This window comes from Antechinus flavipes, chromosome 2 (assembly GCF_016432865.1).
Source record: "Antechinus flavipes isolate AdamAnt ecotype Samford, QLD, Australia chromosome 2, AdamAnt_v2, whole genome shotgun sequence".
Lineage (NCBI taxonomy): Eukaryota > Metazoa > Chordata > Mammalia > Dasyuromorphia > Dasyuridae > Antechinus > Antechinus flavipes.
This window is the reverse complement of record NC_067399.1, coordinates 48,278,824-48,299,652: the sequence shown is the minus strand read 5'-3', so window position 1 is coordinate 48,299,652 and position 20,829 is coordinate 48,278,824. Positions and strand designations below refer to the sequence as shown.

General features: G+C 39.2%; 1 protein-coding gene across 2 annotated transcripts in view; it reads left to right on the top strand.

Moving 5' to 3' along the window:
- SNTB2 (syntrophin beta 2) overlaps positions 1-20,829 on the top strand; it is a 116,033-nt gene that overhangs the window by 54,739 nt on the left and 40,465 nt on the right. For both annotated transcript variants that reach the window (XM_051974717.1, XM_051974718.1), the window contains exon 2: positions 8,040-8,253. In XM_051974717.1, the coding sequence (XP_051830677.1) occupies positions 8,040-8,253 (214 nt within the window). The remainder of the gene's footprint in view (positions 1-8,039; positions 8,254-20,829) is intronic.

The following is a 20,829-nucleotide window of genomic DNA, read 5'->3' as shown; positions in this document are numbered from 1 at the left end:
GGGGAAAGGTGGGCTGGGAGTCAGAAGTAGAGAGAAAATCCCTGAATGTTATAAAGTCTGTGGGACTCAGGACAGAACCTTGGAGGACATGCACAGTTATGGGCCCAACACAAAAACAGAGAAGGACTTTTGTGGTATCTTAGGCAGCAGGGAAGAGATCAGTCACCTTTGATGAGACCCCCCAGTTGTCCTAATCAGATTGCATAGAATTGAGGGGGGAAGCTTTTGTGTATTTTGCCAAATCTAAGATAAACCATTAATATTCTGGAACCTTGGTATTGTTTGCATTGTGGAGTAGAATTTCTCTCTCTCTAGGCTGGTCTTGGATTATGTCCAGGAGACTTATTATTATTATTTAAGGATCTAAAGAACAGTGTTATGATGGTGGTCCTGTGGCAGAAGCCCAAGGGCATCTTTAAAGCAAGACTTTGCTGTGTGTGCTGCTCCTTTGAGTAGACAGGTAATTACTATCAGGGAGCCTTTAGAGTTGAAATCTGAGTAAATAGATATTGGACAACAGAGTGAAGGTTTTCTGGAAAAGGGGAAAATCTAACCACATTAGCATTAAAATTCCTAAAACAGTTGGCAGGGCCACGATGGTGGAGAGGAGACAGGACTTCGTCTGAGCTCTTCCTGGCTTCCCTCAGGGTCAAGACTAGATCGGGCCTCTGAACAGGTTTTGGAGTGACAGAACCCACAAATATTTGGAGTGATATGTGCAAAAATGTTTGTGGCAGTCCGATATGTATTGTCAAGAAGCTGGAAACGGAGTGGATGCCCATCAATTGGGGAATGGCTGAATAAATTATGGTATATGAATGTTTCGGAATATTATTTTCTGTAAGAAATGACCAGCAGAGGATTTCAGAGAGGCCTGGAGGGACTTACATAAACCGATGCTGAGTGAAATGAGCAGGATCAGGAGATCATTGTACACAGTAGCACCAAGATTGTGTGATGCTAAATTCTGATGGAAGTGGCTCTCTTCAATGATGAGATGATTTGGCCTCAGACATTTAACACTTCTTGGCTGTTTGACCCTGGGCAAGTCACTTAACCCCAATTACCTCGGGAGGAGGGGAAGGAGGGGGAAAGAAAGATGAAGAGAACCATCTGCACCAGAAAGAGAACTGTGGGAACTGAATGTGGATCATAACATGGCATTTTTACTCTTTTTATTGTTGCTTGTTTGCATTTTGTTTTCTTTCTCATTTCTTTCCTTTTTGACCTAATTTTTCTTGTGTACTAATATTTCCATATTTGTGGAAATAGTACAGAAGAATTGCACATGTTTAACATATATTGGATTACTTGTTGTCTAGGGGAGGAGGTGGGGAAAGGGAGGGTAAAAATTTAGAACACAAGGCTTTGTAAGGGTGAATGTTAAAAATAAAAATTATCCATATATATATTTTTTAAAAAATAAAAAGATTTAATTTTTAAAAAGGGAAAAAATAATCCAATTATTTGGAGTGTAATAAATTTTCAACAGAAGCTATCCTTGGAAGGACTTCAGGAAAGGCAGTGGAGGGGGGTGGGGTGGGAAGAGACATGGTACAGGGAGGCCCAGGGCAGGAAGGGCCTGTGCAGGGACTAGAGTGAGAGGCTCTTAGCCAAATACAGCAGCATTGGCCTGGTTAAGAAGGACAGTGGATCAGTTGACTAGCTGTGAGACCTTCAACCCAACTACAAAAGGCAAATGGTGAGCCCTGGAATCCCAGCAAAACAGGTGGGACTTGGCCAGGCCTACCCAGTACAGTGGAAAAGTCTTCAGCACTGCGGGCCCCATGGCAGTGAGAATCTCCTGTTGTCTTATAGAGGAATTTCAAGATAATCTTTTCTCTGCCCTAGGAGTAGACTTCAACCTTTAAAAATGAGCAAAAATCCAAAAAGAGCTCTTTTCATACGTAGTTCTTATTGGAGACAGGGAAGAGCAAAACTCAAACCCTGAGGACACTAAAAGAAAATCACCTCCAGATGAAACCTCAGAGAGGCATGTGAACTGGTATCCAACCCAAAAGGTTCTCATGGAAGAATTAAAAAAGGATTTTAAAAGAGAGTTAGGAAAAAAATAGGGAAAGTAAGTGAGAGCTTTGCAGGACAGCTTGGAAAAGGAAACAGAAAATGACTGAAGAAAATTACTCTTTAAAAAATACTTTTGGTAAAATGAAAAAAAAAAAAAAAAAGGAAAAAGAAAACAATTCCCTGAATAATAGAAATGGTGAAATGGGAAAAGATGCAAAAGGAGATACAAAAGCTAACTCAAGGAAATAATTCACTGAAAGTTAGATTTGGACAAATAGAAGTGACTCAATGAGACATGAAGAACCCATCAAACAAAGCCAATCTAATAATGATTGGATTTCCTGAAAACCACAATTAAAAAAAGAGCCTGGGCAGCAATTTTTTTTTTTTAAACAAGGAATAAGATTTTAATTGAGACTTTTTTTTTACATGTCCAAACAATTATTTTGCTGTCAAAAAAGAATCGGACTTTGAAATAGTGTACAATTAGTTTGTGAAGGAAATCAAAAATGCAGGCGGACGAAAATAGAGGGATTGGGAATTCTATGTAGTGGTTCATAGTCATTTCCCAGAGTTCTTTCGCTGGGTATAGCTGGTTCAATTCATTACTGCTCTATTGGAACTAATTTGGTCCATCTCATTGCTGAAGATGGCCACATCCATCAGAATTGATCATCATATAGTATTGTTGAAGTATATAATGATCTCCTGGCTGGACAGCATTTTTAAAGAAATCATCAAGAAAAATTGCCTTGATCTAGAACCAGAGGGTAAAATAGTCATTGAGAAAATCCACTGATAATCCACTAAAAGAAACCCCAGAATGAAAACTCCAATGAATATTGTAGCTAAATTCCAGAATTGTTAGATGAAGGAGAGAATACTGTAACAGCCCGAAAGAAAAAAATCCAAATATTGAGGCTCCACAATCAGGATTACCCAGCACCTAGCTGCTCCCAATTTAAAAAATCAAAGGACCTGGAATATGATATTCTGGGAGGCACAGAAGCTTGGACTGCAGCCAAGAATCAACTACTGAGCAAGACTAAGTATTATCTTTGGGGGAAGGATATCCAATGCAATAGGGGATTTTCAATTGTTTCTGATGAAAAGATAAGAGCTAAACAGAAAATTTGATCTTCAAATATAGAACTCAAGGGAAGCATAAGAAGGGAAAAAGGGGAAGGGGAAAAAAAAACAATTATGTTTTTTATAGATTAAAATGTTAACATTCCTACATGGGAAGATGATATGTGTAACTCTTGAACTGTATCTTTGTTAAGGATATATTTAGAGGCATAAGTTGACTTTAATGATAGGATTTAAAAAATAAATTAGGGATAGAAAAGGGATTGTATTGGAAGAAGAGGAAAGAGGAGGTAAAATGGAGTAAATTTCATCACATGAAGAGGCAAAAAAGACTTATTTCAGTTGAGGAAAGAAAGGAGGGGGATGAATATTGTTTGTACCTTTATCTTATTGGATTTGGCTCAAACAGAGAATACCATACATACTTAGTTTGGTATGAAAACTTGTCTCATCTCATAAGGAAGTAGGAGGGGAAAAGGGAAAGGAAGGGGGGAAGCTAATAAAAGGGAGGGCAGAAGTGGAAGGGGAAAAGGAGGGGCTGCAAAAAAGGGAGCGCAGGTTAAGGGAGGTGGTGGTCAGAAGCAAAAGACTGGTGAGGGAAAGGGGGAAAAAAGAGAGAAGAATTTAACTTGGGAAAATAAGATGTCAGGAAATATACAGAGTTAGTAATTTAACTGTAAATGTGAATGGGATAAACTTTTCCTATAACACAGAAGCAGCTAGCAGACTGGATTAAAACCAAAACTCTACAATATGTTGTTTACAAGAAACACATTTGAAGCAGAGTGATACATACAGTGTGAAGGTAAAAGGCTGGAACAGAATCTATTTTGCTTCAGCTGAAGTTTAAAAAAAAAAAAAGTAGGGAAAGTTATCCTGGTCTCAGATCAAGCAAAAGCAAAAGATAGATCTAATTAAAAGAGCTAAGAAAGAAAATTATATCTTGTTAAAGGGTACCATAGATAATGAAATAATGTCAATACAAAACATATATGCACCAACTGGTATGGCACTGAAATTCCTAAAGGAGAAATCAAGAGAGATGCAAGAAGAAATAGACAGAAAAACTAAACTAGTGGGGAATGTCAACATCTCTCTATCAGACTAGATAAATCAACCACAAAATAAACAGGAAAGAAGTTAAGGAATTTTAGAATAGTTAATATATAGAATTTTAGAATTTTATAGAATTTTAGAAAAGTTAAATATGATAGACTTTTGAAAAAAAATTGAATGGGGACAGAAAGAAATGTATTTTTTCTCAGTGGTATATGGAACCTACATAAAATCTATAGGAAGGTATAAAAACCTCACATTCAAATACAGAAAGGCAGAAATAGTTAATCAGATCATAATGTAATAAAAATTATAATAAAGGGCCAAGGGAAAGTAAACTAAAAGTTAATTGGAAGTAAATAATCTATTCTTAAAAGAATGAGTCCGTGAAACAGCAAATCATAGAAACAATCAATAATTTTATCTAAGAGAATGACAATAATGAAACAGCATATCAAAATTTATAGGATTTCGCCAAAGCAGTTCTTAGGGGAAATTTTATATCTCTAGATACTCGCATGAGTAAAATAGAGAAAGAGGAGATCAGTGAATTGGGCATACAGCTGAAAAAGCTAGAAAAAGAACAAATTAAAAATCCCTAATTAAACACCAAATTTGAAATCTGAAAATAAAAGGAAAGATAAAATTGAAAGTAAGAAAACTGTTGAACTAATAGTAAACAAAACTAAGAGTTGGTTTTATGAAAAAACCAACAAAATAGATAAACCTTAAGTTAATTTGATTAGAAAAAGAAAAGAAAAAAAAAATCCGATTACCAGTATCAAAAATGAAGAATAAAATAACTACCAATGAAGAAATTAAAACAATAATTGTCCAATGGTATGCCAATAAATCTGATGATCTAAATGAAATGGATGACTACTTAGAAACAACTCTATATTCCCCAGATTAACAGGGAAGGAAATAATTTAAATAGTCCCATTTTGGAAAAAGAAAGTGAACAAACTATTAATGAACTCCCTAAGGAAAAATCTCCAGGGCCAGATGAACTTAAAAGTGAATTCTATCAAACATGGGGAGGGAGGAAAGGGGGAGAAAAATTTGGAACACAAGGTTTTGCAAGGATGAATGTTGAAAATTATCTTTGCATATATTTTGTTAGGGATGGGAAGCTATTTTTAAGGAAAAAAAATTCCTAAAATACTTTCCAGTCTCTAATATTTGGTTAAATTGGGCTAGGAAGGGAGGGAAGATTTTACTAACGGGTAAAATATTGTTGTATGCTAGTTTTCTTTTATTTGTTTATTTATTTTAAATGACTTTTTATTGATAGAACTCATGCCAGGGTAATTTTTTACAACATTATCCCTTGCACTCACTTCTGTTCCGATTTTTCCTCTCCCTCCCTCCACCCTCTCCCCCAGATGGCAAGCAGTCCTTTACATGTTGAATAGGTTACAGTATATCCTGGATACAATATATGTGTGCAGAACTGAATAGTTTTCTTGTTGCACAGGGAGAATTGAATTCAGAAGGTAAAAATAACCCGGGAAGAAAAACAAAAATGCAAGCAGTTTATATTCATCTCCCAGTGTTCTTTCTTTGGGAGTAGCTGCTTCTGCCCATCTTTGATCAATTGAAACTGAATTAGCTCTCTTTATCGAAGAGATCCACTTCCATCAGAATATATCTTCAAACAGTATCATTGTTGAGGTATATAATGATCTCCTGGTTCTGCTCATTTCACTTAGCATCAGTTCATTAGTTTTCTTTTTAGTAAAATCTTTCTTCCTACCCCAATGGTAGCAAAATATTATGAATTAAATATAGTGCCATTGGGAAAAGCTGGATTTATTTGTGTTAGTTGTGTACCCAATAATTGCTAAATATTGTGAATTAAATATGATGCCATTGGGGAAAGCTGGTGACCTTACTGGATTTATCTGTGTTAGTTGTAAACCCACAGAAGCCCTTTAAGCAGGCAAGGTAACGAACTATATCTTCACAACAGAACTATATCTGTGGACCTTCTCCACGGGTTACTAGTTGGTTCAGTGGAGAGGGTACAGGTCTAAGGTCAGGAAAGCTCAAATTCAAATCCAGCCTCAGACACTTCTAACTGGGTAACTCTGGGCAAGTCACTTAACTCTGTTGCCTCAGTTTCTCCATCTGTCAAATGAGGTGGAGAAGGAAATGACAACCCACTCTAGTATCTTTGTCAGGAAAACCCCAAATGGGTCAGAAGTCGTTGGATATGAATAAAAATGACACTGTTTCTCCAAATTTCTTGGAGTCTTCATGTCCTTTCATGTCTCTCAAAGCCAGGCTCAATTTTTCCTCAGGTATCATGCGAGCGTGGCTTCTGTCAGCAGACAGTGCCAGATGTTCTGTTCACCTTAGCCATTGGTCAGGCTCTGGCCAAGACACGGTAGCCATTTTCCTCCTGAGGGATACACTGAGAAGTCTTGTTTGTTATTTCAAATGGCTGTGGGTTTTGTACCTGGCTTAACCAAGTATTTTGGATCGAATGGATTTTATAGCAGACCCAGACTCCTTTGGGGTATATGTGAACCTTAATTGTAGCTATCAGTGTATCTTTCATCGTAGAAATTTTTTGAAATGACCAGAATGTCAAAAATCATGTGTCAGCTTTTGGCAGTAACTGGAAACTGTTGGTTATTGCTGCCAGAATCTTCATAATGGAATCCTCTTGAAAGCTCAAGGCTAAGATAGACAGACCTTAAAAGGCCTGAATCAGCCTCTTAAAGAGCAAAGCTAGATTTAAATCTGAAATAGACATTTTTATTGGGACTGGGCTTTAGCTTATTTTTCAAGAATGAAAGATTTTTTTTGGTACCACGAAGGAGTTAAATTAGCTCTTTGCTCTCCCCACCCAGAAAGAACTGTGATATATGGAAGCATAAAACACCAATAGACTCCTTTCCCAAATTGCTAGTCTCAGCTTTTTCCATATTGTGCTTAATTTCAACAGATCTTGTCATATAACTTATAAAACAATAACCTCACTGCTTTTGCTGACCACAGCTAAAACTTGCAACTTCTTCCCCGGATATTCATATTTGAAGTGATAGGCTTACAGTACTTGATTATCCAATATTTATTTTTAGACATGTCCTATATTTTTTCCCATTTCTATACACATTGAAACAAGAAAAGTGAGTGAAATTTTCATGATATCTTTCTGATATACTGTACATTATTAATATATCTTTCATTAGAACTTTTTTCACTTCCTAGAGTAATGGACTGCCTCATTGAAATGTTGTGGGCTAGGGGCCAAGGGAATGCTGACACAACATTTATGGTTCTTAGTGGAGTAATCAGGAATTGATTGTTATGAGTTTGATTGAACTGCGTCCAGCTGTTTGCTTTCACTTTTGATATGGTTCAAGATAAAGTTCCTTCAACCTATCTCATTCCTGGGGCATGAAGATTTTTATCTCCATATGTCTTTGTACTGTGTGTTTCATGAGAAATGAAAGGAAAGGGAATGTTTCTTATGTCGTGTCAATGAAATTATCATTTTATAAAATTCAAAAACTTAGATTTATATTTTTATTTATTTTTAATTTATGGCAAATTTCTATAACATAGTATAATTTGTAAAAACATACATTTCACATAAAACTCAAATATTTTATTTATTTATTTAGCTAATAGTATATAATAAAGGTATCATGTAGATTTCTTTTAATTCCCTCTCCCTCAATATTTTTTTTTTAAAACAAGGTCTGCTCTCATGTTTTGAGAGTGACATGCCATTTGTTATAAAGAAATAAGACATTTTACTCTTTATTTTATGTTAAAAACATGGTTGTTTTCCAATTGTACATTTCTAGAAGGGGCAAAAGGACTAATTTGCTTTTCTATCCTGATTTTATTTATAGTCAAGTTCATCCGGGAAGTGACACCATATATCAAGAAGCCATCATTGGTATCCGATCTGCCCTGGGAAGGGGTCGCCCCCCAGTCGCCAAGCTTTAGTGGCAGTGAGGACTCGGGCTCCCCCAAACACCAGCACAGCTCCAAGGACAGGAAGGTCATCCCTCTCAAAATGTGTTTTGCCACCAGGAACCTGAGTATGCCAGATCTGGAGAACAGGTGAGAGGGACAAAATCAGCGAATAGTGGAATCCTTGTGACTTTGGGAAGCGGGAGAAGTGTTCTTTTTAGGGCCAGGAAAGCTGAGTGTGGGTCCCAGCCCTGCCTGTTCAGATGGACAGCGGGCTGAGGGCCGCATGGACTGCTGGCATCACTTCATTTTTCTGGCCAAGTCCTCCCCCTAAAGGGAAGGCGCCGGACAGGGGAATCTCTGGGATTCCCCTCAGAGCCAGCCTTCAGTACGGATGGTTGTGGGTGCCCTGAATGCCATCGAATGGCCCTGTGCTCTGGCTGACATTATCCTCCTCCTGTTGTCTGATTTATGCTGCTTAAGGACTTCTCTGTGGCTGGACTGTTCTGGGCAGAGGCCCTGGAACAGTTTGCCACTTCCTCCTCCAGCTCATCTTCCTGATAAGGAAACTGAGGCACACTAGGGGAATTTTGACTGGCCCAGGGGCACTCAGCTGGGAAGTTTCTGAGGCTAGATTTGAACTCAGAGAGGTAAGGGTTCCTGACTCCAGGCCCTTGTTCTGGAAAGCCATAGAGACCTTCCTCTCAGGAGCTAGGTCCTTGAGCCTCCCCATCTGGGTTGGAGGATCTGGGGACCTTTCCAAAGATGGGCTTAACTCAGGAGTGGGGGGGCTACAAGGAGGTGGGGGGGGGGAGTGGGCCTTGGCCGGTTGGGAGGGATACTGAGGAGGGAGCTGTGGCTAGGTAAGGCTGCTGTAGATAGTGCACTAGCCCTGAGTTTACATTCAGCCTCAGGCCTGATCAGGCCTCTCACCCACCTCAGTTTCCTCAACTGTAGAATGGAAATAATAAGAGGTTCAAGCCCTTTGCCAGGCTGTACCTGCTATGTGCTACCACCATTGTTGCCCCTGCCTCTGTTACCTGTTGAAAACCCCAGTGCCTCTCTGTTCCCATATTGAAACTAAACTCTTAGAATAACAAATCATACACTTTCTCTATCTGCTTATTTTCTTTCCTGTATAATATCGCGACATTATTTATTTTCCAGTCCACCTAGCATTTGTCAGCATGTACAGATGACTTTGCCCAACATTGTACATATGAAATCAACTTGTTCTTGCCCTCAAGGAGCTTCTAGTCTACTGGGGAGATGGAACGTGTAAATAGTGAAATCTTAGGCAGCGAGTCCTGGGAAGGAAAGGGGCTCAGAGAGATTCAAGTGGGAGAGAGCATGGAAGCCAGGGATTCTGAGAGCTGGAAAGGAGGGGGGAGAAGGGAGAGCCCCATGGAGGAGGTGGGAGGGAACCCCAGCGGGCACAGGGGAGCAGGAGGCTGCTGCCATGGGGGAAGGCAGTTTGCTGAGTCAGGAGTTTCCCATCCAGAGGGCAGCTGTGAGCTCCTGAAATTTCTGGAGCCAAGAGAGAGACAGCCTGCTCACCCTGAGCTTCAGTTTTCCCCACTCCAGGTTCTGCGAACATAATCCCCATTGGATTCAGGCCTGAGCCTTCCACCTTCTACAGACGCCTCAGCTTAAAGCTCAGGTGTGTCTAAAACGAGAACAAAAAGGCCTGACACTGAGTGCAGCTGCTAAAGGTAAAGCCTTGCGTTGCGACCCACTTCAAGGGGGAGCAGGCCATCTGTCACCAGGACGTTCATTAGTGTCAGCTCTGGGGAATTAGCTGTGCTCCTGCTCAGAAACGTGATCTCTTCCAACCCTGGGCAGGAGCTCTCCTTAGGTGGGTCCTGATGAGGAGGGCGAGCACATCACTTTTTACAGGGAATTGCAGAGTACTTTCTGTAATTCCTGTGGGACTTTACTGTAACCCTGGGCGGGAGGTCGTTTGAGAAGCTGAGGCGTCGGTGGTTGCTTATGATCACCCCCGTGCCGAGGACCGGTTCGACCTTAGGTCTCTCCCACTCCCAGATCTGGAGTTTTGTTCCACAGTGACTTTCCTGCCAGACCTCCCGCTGCCTGCTCAGCAGGGGTCCACCTTAACCTGAAGCACTTGAACCTTTTTATTTGTGGTTGTTCAGCCGCTTAGGCGACCGGCTCCTTGTGACCCTGCAGCACCACCTGTACCGTCCATGGAGTTTTCTTGGCCAGGATACTGCAGTGGTTTGCCCTTTCCCTCTCCGGCTCATCTTATGGGATTAGCAAACGGAGGCAGAAGGGGTTAAGTGTCTTGTCCAGCTTGGAAGTGTGAGTTGGACTCTGGTCTGCCTGACGCTGGGCCCTGTCCCCGGACCACCTGGCTGCCCCACCAGACGTCGGTCATCATCCACTCTTGGGGATCTCGGGGTTTGCTCGCCCAGCACCAGCTCCCTGAGTTCTCAGGTGGAAGGAGCCTGTGCTTGCCAGTTGGTAGCATAGGCTCCTTCTCCCTCCATGTGCCTGCTGGGCCAAAGTGAGCCTGATAATCCCCCTGAGACAGGCAGCCCGCACCCTGAGGAGGGCCCCAGCCCTCCCGCTTCGGGCCCACTGGTACTTTTCCTTCCCTTAGTCACCTTGGGGCACTGCTTTCCCTCCTAACTTTATTTTTGAAGGGATTCTTTGGATCTGTCAGGCCGATGCTGGTGTGGACAGGAGAGAGTGAGCAGGGAGGGCCAAGCGGAGCGGGATTGATCCTGGTCCCGGGCTCAGGACCGCGATGGCCCCTTGCTCCCTGAGCCTGGAGTCCCACGCAGTCCCAGGTCTTCTAGCACAGGAATCATCTGACTGCTTCTTCCTGCCTTCACTTAAATTGTGATCCACTTTTATTCATCCCAAATGTGGGATTTGGGATGTTTTTTTTTTTTTTTTAAGTTTCCTTTATTCTTTTTGTATGGTTCCACTTCCTAGATCTCAAACACATCATTAAGCATCAGGCAAATGAGGGGTTTCTTCCAATTTTCTCTGGTCCCCATTCTAATTTCAGTTTTCGAGACCAATATCATGTGCCTCTAAAGCATTTTTACAAAGGCTTCACATTAGGAAAGTAGAAGCTAACTCCAAGGTCAAGAGATTTGTGTAAGAGAAAATGGAGCTCAGTTTTTTGCCAATGACTATTGTGGGCAATGTATATTTATTTAGTATTCTGTGTAGTTCAGAAGGAACATGGTGTTCTCATACAAGTAACTGCTTTTTGGAAATGTGCTGCTGTTTTCTCTGGGCGTGTACAGGATGCCTCAATAATCTTCCCCCTGGATACTTTCCATACAAAAGATAATTTGGGCTTTGTGCCATAGATAAACTACAGTGGAAGTGTTAACTTCCCAGTCTAGCCACTGGACTCAGCATTTGTCCTTAATTGATTAAATAAATGCTGTGGAAGCGTCTGGGAAGCCAAAGAAAATCTAGGACCCCAGAGCAGCTAAACTTCAGGGGTGCTCTGGAGTACCTAGACCACAACTTGATTCATCTGATCAACATGTAATTGCAATTTACTGAAAATTCCCAGTGGTTTGGCCCAAAGCCAGTACTGTTCATGCTGTGGCTGTCTTCCACGCTTTCTTTATTTTACTCTCCTATGGGCCTCAGCCATGATTGGCAGACTGCCATAGTGTATTTATTAGCACAATTTTATTTGAACTGTGCTTTTAAAACACTGGTAGACTATTAAAAAAAAGACTTTGCTGTGATTCTCTAATAATTTTAGAGCTTCATTCTAGAAGGAGTGATCTTCTGGGTCCTACTGTCAGTCTAGAAATGTTCAATTAAGCTTAGGAAGGAGCCTTTGTATTTTATGTGATTAAATTTTCAACTTCAAGATCATTTTCATTTAAACTTTTTAAAGTAGATTATTGGGTACCTACCTAGAGAAATAGTTATCATTCTGTTAACCTCCCCACCCCCACCCCAGTCCATATATACACTTTGAACAGATCAGACATTTAATCAAGTGCTTTTGCCCCATTCTTCATATTAATTGATTACTGAGATTCCTAATGTTTGGGAGTGTAGAATTTATGTCATGTCAAAACAAAGAAACAAACATGTTAGAAGATGTTCCCTATTTAAAAGTTATATTGATACCTCTTTTTATACCCTATTCATTTTCCAGTACAGACACATGGGAGATAGAGCACTGGGAAAACCTGAGAGTTACTAGCTGTGTGACCCTGGGCAAGCCACTTCACCCTGTTTGCCTTCTTCCATTGGAAAAGGAAATGGCAAACCCCACCAGTATCTGCTAGGGCAACCCTGTGGCAGTACTGGTGAGCCATGGTTCCTGGGGTCACGAAGAGTTGATCACAACTGGATGACTCAACAAGAACAAAGTTCTTGCATGTATTTTTCTCCTGGTTTTACTTCCTTCACTCAGTTATAACCTTTTTCAATAACTTTGTTAATTCTGAAAAGAAGGATAAACTGATGCCTATATTTAGTGCTAAGTAGGGCAGTGGGAGGGGTGAAGGAAATTTCTTGTCATAAGTTTGTGCCTGAATTTTGAGCATTTGTGTTGAAGGACGTCAAGCAAGTTACCCAATGCCAAACCAATCAAGTGGAAATAAATTGTCCTATAAGAGATGTCGGCACTTGGATTTCTGTGTGTCTTAACCATGACTCAGCTGTAGTGAATGCTCAAGGAGAAGTAGGACTTGTCAGGTCATTTTTAAAAATATTAACTACATGAAACATGTATTCTTGATATTTCTGAAGAACATAGGGAGTGATTTACTTTCCATTGACAGTCATGAGAAACTTTTTATAGTTATCAAGGAAACAGAACTTTTCAAGGGCAACTTTTGGATGGCAGGTGATAGAATCTTAAAATAAATGTGCTGTACCTAATTTGATGAGCAAAGAACTACATGTTCTGGGTAACATGCACTTTTGTTAACTCAACAATCATGTGCTCAGGTTTCTTATTCTTTAAAGGGAGAATCTCAGCATTTTGTTGATGATACAATTGATTGCATTTTCTTTATGTAAATTACATAATTCTTTACATAAATTAGACACTTTTCCTCTAACAATTATAAGTAGGTTTTAATAAAGAAACATTCCTTAAAGATTATAACAGCAACAGCAGTCATTTAAGTAAAGTTACCATTAAAAGGAATAAAATAAAACAAGCATAATGAAGAAAGTAATGTATGTCCAAATGGCAATAAAGTAAAGGTTAGAGTTTTAAATTTAAGTCAGTATTAAGCTTCTTAAGCTGAAATAAAGTTTTCTTTTGTTCTTTTAAATCCATACACAAGCACTGTCTCCCTGGAAAACATTCTTGGATCCCTTTGTATTCTAAAGACTGTTTCCATCCCCAAATTGTGGTCCTTTGATCAGAAAGTCAGCAAGCACTGACCACTTATGGTGCTGGAGTCGGGGAGATCACATGTAAACCTCCAGGTACAAAGAGATGTAAACAGGACAGATTAGAGATAGCCCAGAGGAGAGGCAGATTGGGCTTTCTTGGACAAGGTCAGATCATGGCTGAGACCTGATGGCAGTGAAGATGAGAAGGGAGAGAAGTCTAGCTCTTGGGAAAGCCTGGGAAGATGCCTGGAGTTGGAAAATGAGAAAGGCATCTTCCAGGATTTTAGGGCCCAAGGCTTGTGCTTGGAACTTGTTTTCTGCTTCTTCTTTTTTTTTTTTTTTTTAATTTTCTTATAGCTTTTTATTTATAAGATATATGCCTGGGTAATTTTTCAGCATTGACAATTGCAAAACCTTTTGTATATATGTCCAAACAGTTATTTTGCTGTACAAAAAGAATTGGACTTTGAAATAATAGTGTACAGTTAACCTGTGAAAGAAATCAAAAATGCAGGTGGACAAAAATAAAGGGATTGGGAATTCTATGTAGTGGTTCACACTTATTTCCTTGAGTTCTTTCCTTGGGTGTAGCTGGTTTAGTTCATTACTGCTCTGTTGGAACTGATTTGGTTCATCTCATTGTTGAAGTATGTCAATCATCATATAGTATTGTCAGCATCAGTTCATATAAGTCTCTCCAGGCCTTTCTGAAATCATCCTGCTGGTCATTTCTTACAGAACAATAATATTCCATAACATTCATTCAAGTGTGGGTCAATGCCTAGTTTCTGCCATACTAATTTCCAGTTTTCCCAGCAATTTTTGTCAAACAGTGAGTTCTTACCCAAAATCTTTGGTTTTGTCAAATATTAGATTATTAAAGTTATTGACTATTTTGTCCTTTGAACCTAATCTATTCCACTGATCAATTAGTCTATTTCTTAGCCAATACCACAAACGGTTTTGGTGTAACTACTGCTTTATAATATAATTTTAGATCTGGTACAGCTAGGCCACCTTCATTTGTTTTGTTTTGTTTTGTTTTTTCATTAGTGGAACTTGTTTTCTTGCCCAGCTTTTGGCAGGCCTGGTCTGTAGCTTCTGCCCTACTTAGATGGAGGGCCCTTCGCCCTGAACTGCCTAAGTAGTTTTCTTCTTAGTCCCTTGCATGCACCTTGGGGGCACTTAATAAAGGCCTAGTAGTTAATAGAGTGATATCTGTCCACTGGTGAGAAAGGAGGAAGAGCTGGACTATTCTCCCTCGCATCGACTTGTTCATTCAGAAATGGAGACGGAACCCTCTGTCTCTGGCCCTCTTCAGAAGGAGGAGCTATACCTGAAATGCAGCTAAGAAGGGCCCTCCCTGTCCTCATGGAGCTTACTCTGATGGAGGAGGAAAGATGCAAGGAAAGCTGTAAGAGGCTGCCCAGCAGGAGGTGCGATGACAGGGTGCTTTCTCTCTGGAGGGGAGTGCCAGCCCTATGGCCAGAAGGCACTGGGGTGTTTGAGCCCTGAAGCTATAGCAATCTCGGGTGTGATGTTTCCTGGTGGTGGTGGAGAGTATAGCTGATGGGAAATGAGCCCTCCAGCATTCTTGGACCACCAGACATCTAAGTGGTGGACTTCTAAAACCCCGACTGATCCCAAACAGATTAGCAGAAGATCGGTTCCTATTAACGGTAATTCACTTTTATAGAGTACATTTAAGCTGTTTAAGCATTAAAACTGCCAATCTTAATTGGTGGAAGGAGGCCTTCCTACTGGAGTTTCTATCTTAAGAAAATCTCAGGATCAAAAAAACTAGAGTTTTTGTAAGGTGTTATCCTCATATCCTGAGGTTCAATAATGCATGCATTCCTTGTTGCTGTTTTAAGTATCAGGAAGCTGAGGCAAGGTTAAGCAACATTTCTGCTCCTGCTAACATAAGTTTTATATATTAGAGCCAACAATCTTCCCCTTTGTCTTCATTACTTTAACTCAGATATTTCCTCTACTATCCTCCTCTGTTTCTCTATCATATGTGTCATGCTTATATTGCTTTTGAAAAAAAATGTACTGATTTTGCCCTTCCCCACAATCACCACTATCATAAGTATCTTCCCATAAAAATAAGACAATTAAACAAAAATCACTGAATAAATTAGTTTTGATAAATGGGGAGCCTGCCATTTATATTGCTATTTGTAAACAGAAAGGATGTGTATTTTAGCCTCAGTAATATAGAACTAACATTGTCCTTTGTATCTGATGTAAGTATTTTTGCATTCTGCTGTCTACATTGACAATATTGTAGTTGAATATATTGTTTTTTGCTTACCAGAGACTTCATGGGTCTTTCCATATTTCTCTGATTTCTTCATATTTCTCCTTTCCTACAATAACATTCCTTCCTATTCAAATGCAACAGTTTTGTTGAGCCATTTTTCTATCTTTTGGCAGATCATTTGTTTCTTGTATCTTGCTATTGTAAATGATGTTGCCATATTTTCATACATGGAGGATCTTTTTTTTTTTTTTTTTTGACATTGACCTCTTTGGAATATTAATGCAGTATTGGGACTGCTTAATTATAGGGTATAAGCCGTAAGTAATTCTTTTCACACAATTTTAAGTATATTTCTAGAACCATTTTTGTGCCAGTTCACAGCTCTACCAATAGTGAATTAATGTGCCTGACTTCCCACAGCTCCTCCAACATGGGCTTTTTCCATCTTTTATCACTGCCAGTTTGATATGTTGATATGTGTGAAGTGATGTTTCAGAGTTGTTTTAATTTGCATTTCTCTAGTGATTTTGAAGGTTTTTCACATATGCTTGTTGATTGTTTGAGGTTCTTCTTTTGAAAACTTTGTTCTGAATCTAACCATTCTGGAGAGCAATCTGGAATTATGCCCAAAAAGTTATCAAACTGTGCATACCCTTTGATCCAGCAGTGCTACTACTGGCCTTATACCCCAAAGAGATACTAAAGAAGGGAAAGGGACCTGTATGTGCCAAAATGTTTGTGGCAGCCCTGTTTGTAGTGGCTAGAAACTGGAAATTGAATGGATGCCCATCAATTGGAGAATGGCTGGGTAAATTGTATATGAATGTTATGGAATATTATTGTTCTGTAAGAAATGACCAGCAGGATGAATACAGAGAGGACTGGCGAGACTTGGAGAGACTTACATGAACTGATGCTAAGTGAAATGAGCAGAACCAGGAGATCATTATACACTTCAACAACAATATTGTATGAGGACATATTTTGATGAAGTGGATTTCTTTGACAAAGAGACCTGAGTTTCAATTGATAAATGACGGACAAAAGCAGCTACACCCAAAGAAAGAACACTGGGAAACAAATGTGAACTATCTGCATGTTTGTTTTTCTTCCCGGGTTATTTATACCTTCTGAATCCAATTCTCCCTATGCAACAAGAGAACTGTTCGGTTCTGCAAACATATATTGTATCTAGGATATACTGCAACATATCCAACATATAAAGGACTGCTTGCCATCTAGGAGAGGGGGTGGAGGGAGGGAGGGAAAAAAAAATCGGAACAGAAACGAGTGTCAATATAAAGTAATTATTAAATAAAAATTTAAAAAAATATTAAAAAAAAAGAATAAGAAAAAAAAAAAAGAAATGACCAGCAGGATGAATACAGAGAAGCTTGGAGAGACTTACATGAACTGATGCTAAGTGAGATGAGCAGAACCAGGAGATCATTACACACTTCGACAACGATACTGTTTGAGGATGTATTCTGATGGAAGTGGATTTCTTTGCCAAAGAGACCTAACGAAGTTTCAATTGATAAATGATGGACAGAAGCAGCTACACCCAAAGAAAGAACACTGGGAAACGAATGTGAACTCTTTGCATTTTTGTTTTTCTTCCCGGGTTATTTTTGCCTTCTGAATCCAATTCTTCCTGTGCAACAAGAGAACTGTTCGGTTCTGCAAACATATATTGTATCTAGGATATACTGCAACATATCCAACATATAAAGGACTGCTTGCCATCTAGGGGAGGGGGTGGAGGGAGGGAGGGAAAAAAAAAAAATCGGAACAGAAACGAGTGTCAATATAAAGTAATTATTAAATAAAAATTTAAAAAAATATATAAAAAAAAAAAGAATAAGGAAAAAAAAAAAAAAAAAGAAATGACCAGCAGGATGAATACAGAGAAGCTTGGAGAGACTTACATGAACTGATGCTAAGTGAGATGAGCAGAACCAGGAGATCATTATACACTTCGACAACGATACTGTTTGAGGATGTATTCTGATGGAAGTGGATTTCTTTGCCAAAGAGACCTAACGAAGTTTCAATTGATAAATGATGGACAGAAGCAGCTACACCCAAAGAAAGAACACTGGGAAACGAATGTGAACTCTTTGCATTTTTGTTTTTCTTCCCGGGTTATTTTTGCCTTCTGAATCCAATTCTCCCTGTGCAACAAAAGAACTGTTCGGTTCTGCAAACATATTCTGTATCTAGGATATACTGCAACATATCTAACATATATAGGACTGCTTGCCATCTAGGGGAGGGGGTGGAAGGAGGGAGGGGAAAAATCGGAACAGAAACGAGTGCAAGGGATAATGTTGTAAAAAAAATTACCCTGGCATGGATTCTGTCAATATAAAGTTATTATTAAATAAAATAAAATAAAATATTTTTGAAAAAATAAAAATAAAAATGGCTATTTGGAATATATTTCAAATAAAAAGTAGCTTTCAAAGGTTAAAAAAAAAAAAAAGAAAACTTTGTTCTTATGTATCCTCTCACACTCTGTTGATAGGCTGGCTCTCTTTACTGAAATGCTGCTTGTTTTCTCCTTTTTATTCTTTATAGTAAGATGATGAATGCCCAGGCATCCCTTGTTTATGACTATATGCCCTATGACATATGTTTATAACTATATGTCATAAAGAATTGTGTTTTCCTCCAATTATTTGGATTTTCATGTATTTTTATAAATATTGTTTCATAGTTGTATTGATACAATTGTCCCCTTTCTGTCTTAAAAACATACTTTATAGATATTTTATGTCTTTTGTAGTTACTGAAATAGAATTTTCCTCTTTCCCTCTTGGCTTCTATTGTTAATATTCAGAAATCTTATTAGGACATTGATTTATTTGTTTGTATGCTGTTACCTTGCAGAAATAGTTGCCTCACCTGACTAGTTTTTGTTGTTGACTCTTTAGGGTTTTCTAAGTATACCATTGTATTGCTTACTAATAGATAATTTTCTCTTCTATTTGTGAATGCTTATTCTCCAGTTTCTTTCTTATATAGTTAGTATTTCAAATACTAAATCAAATAACAGTAGAGACAGTAAGCTTTCTCGTTTGATCTCACAGGAAAATTTCCAGTGTTTCTTCTTTACAAATAATGGTCAATCTTGGTTTTAGGTTGTTGTTTTTTATCTTTTTAAGGAAAAGTCCTTTCATTTTTATACTTGTTGATTTTTTTTTTAATCACAAATGCTTTTTTAATTTGTTGATTTGGTTGTTATTAAACTACCCTAATTACATTTTAGATGCTGAATCATATTTATGTCCCTGTTATAAGTCCAAGATCATAATGAACAATTTTTTGATAATATTGTGGTATTTTCTTTGTTAAAAATGTCTTTCAAATGTTTTATATCATTATTCATCAGTGATATTGGGAATGGTTCTCTTTTGCTTTACAAATTTCCATGGGTTTGAGGGACCATATTTACCTCAGAAAAAGGAGTTTTTTTTCCTTTTGTGTATTCATGCCCCTGCTCATCTAACAACAACAATTAGCATTTATGTAGTACCTACTATATGCCAGGCTATGCTAAAGTGCTCAGACTACATAAATATTATCTCACTTACAATAATCCTGGGAGGTAGAGTGTATTTTTATTCCTGTTTTGCAGTTGAGGAAACTGAGGCAGACTGATTAACACATCCCTATGGTCACATATCTAGTAAGTGTCTGAAGCAGATTTTAACTTGTTTAACTTGAATTTTAACCTCTAGGTTGCAGGCCCAGGGCTGTATCTACTATTTCACTTAGCTGCCATCTTGTACTTAGAAGCTGATTTTTTAAAAACCCATGAGTCTGAGACTTTACTTTTCTTCTCATTAAATTTGTACTAATTTTCTTCAGGCCAGGAACACAGATTTTTTCTCAGTTAAAATGGATAAATTCTGAGGAAGGGCTTAAGAAGCTTTCTAGTGATCAGATTCTCACACTGTCATAGTATCCAGGAATTTTTGCAGCTCCATTACTTTATCAGCACATTTGGATAGTTGAGTTCAAATGTTCCCAAGTAAGATGGGCCTCCATTTAGGGTCTTCTCTGTATCCAGCCCTTCCTTAGGCTTTGTGGCCAGATTAAATTCAATTTAGCAGATGTTTATGGAGTGTCTACCATGTGCTTCATTGTCCTAAGTGTTGAGCATCCAAAAAACTCAGGTATCACATATAACATAAGGAAGGGGGAGGACAATGCACCAGGACCTGTTGGTAGGAGAGAGAGCTTCACAGACTGGGGAGTGTTTGAGTTGGTCCTTGGAGAATATCAAAAGGCAGAAATTAAGCTTGGAGGTCAGCTTAGTGGTTACTCTGGTTAGAACAGGGAATACCTGAAAGAGAAGGGAAGGTGTCAAATAAGGCTAGAAAAGTAGGCTGGGTTGGATTGTGGAAAGCTGTTAAGTGCCGGGCTCAAGAGTTAGGATTTTGTACCACAGGCAATGGGAAATCACTTATGGTTTTTGAGCAGAAGACAAAAAATGGCAGATCTGTGCCTTAGAAAGAGTCTTCAGCCCCCATGTGAAGAATAGATTGGAGAAGAACAAGACTTGATTTGGGGAGCTCAAAGGAGTTGTTTCTGGACTCCAGATCAATTGGAAGGAAGAGCAATGACTGGATGAGTGGAAAGGAGATCAGGAGAGTAGGCCTCAGACTTGGCAAGTGACCGAGGGAGGATATGAGTCAGAGCTGCCTCCTGTCCCCGGCAAGCGGGAGGATGGCAGGACTGTGGAGTCATGGAGAACTGAGGGAGGAATCACAGGTTTGGCTATAAAGGGGAGGAGTTTCATTTTGGACTTGTTAAGGTCGATCTGTCAGTCAATAAGCATTTATTAAACATCTCCTGTGTTCCAGACGACATGATCTGTGCACAAGGACGGACGACAAACAGCCCCTGGTCTTGGGACCTTAGAGGCTGTGGGAGGTGGCGGGGCTGGACAGGGAGCCACTCTGAGCCCCATTTGCTCATAGCTAAAAAGGGACAGCTCTTGGGGGGAGCACCAAGCTGAGAGTCAGGAGAACTCTTCTCCCTGATTTCAAATCTAGCCTCAGGCATGTATGGCTGTGTGATCCTGGGTAAGTCACTCA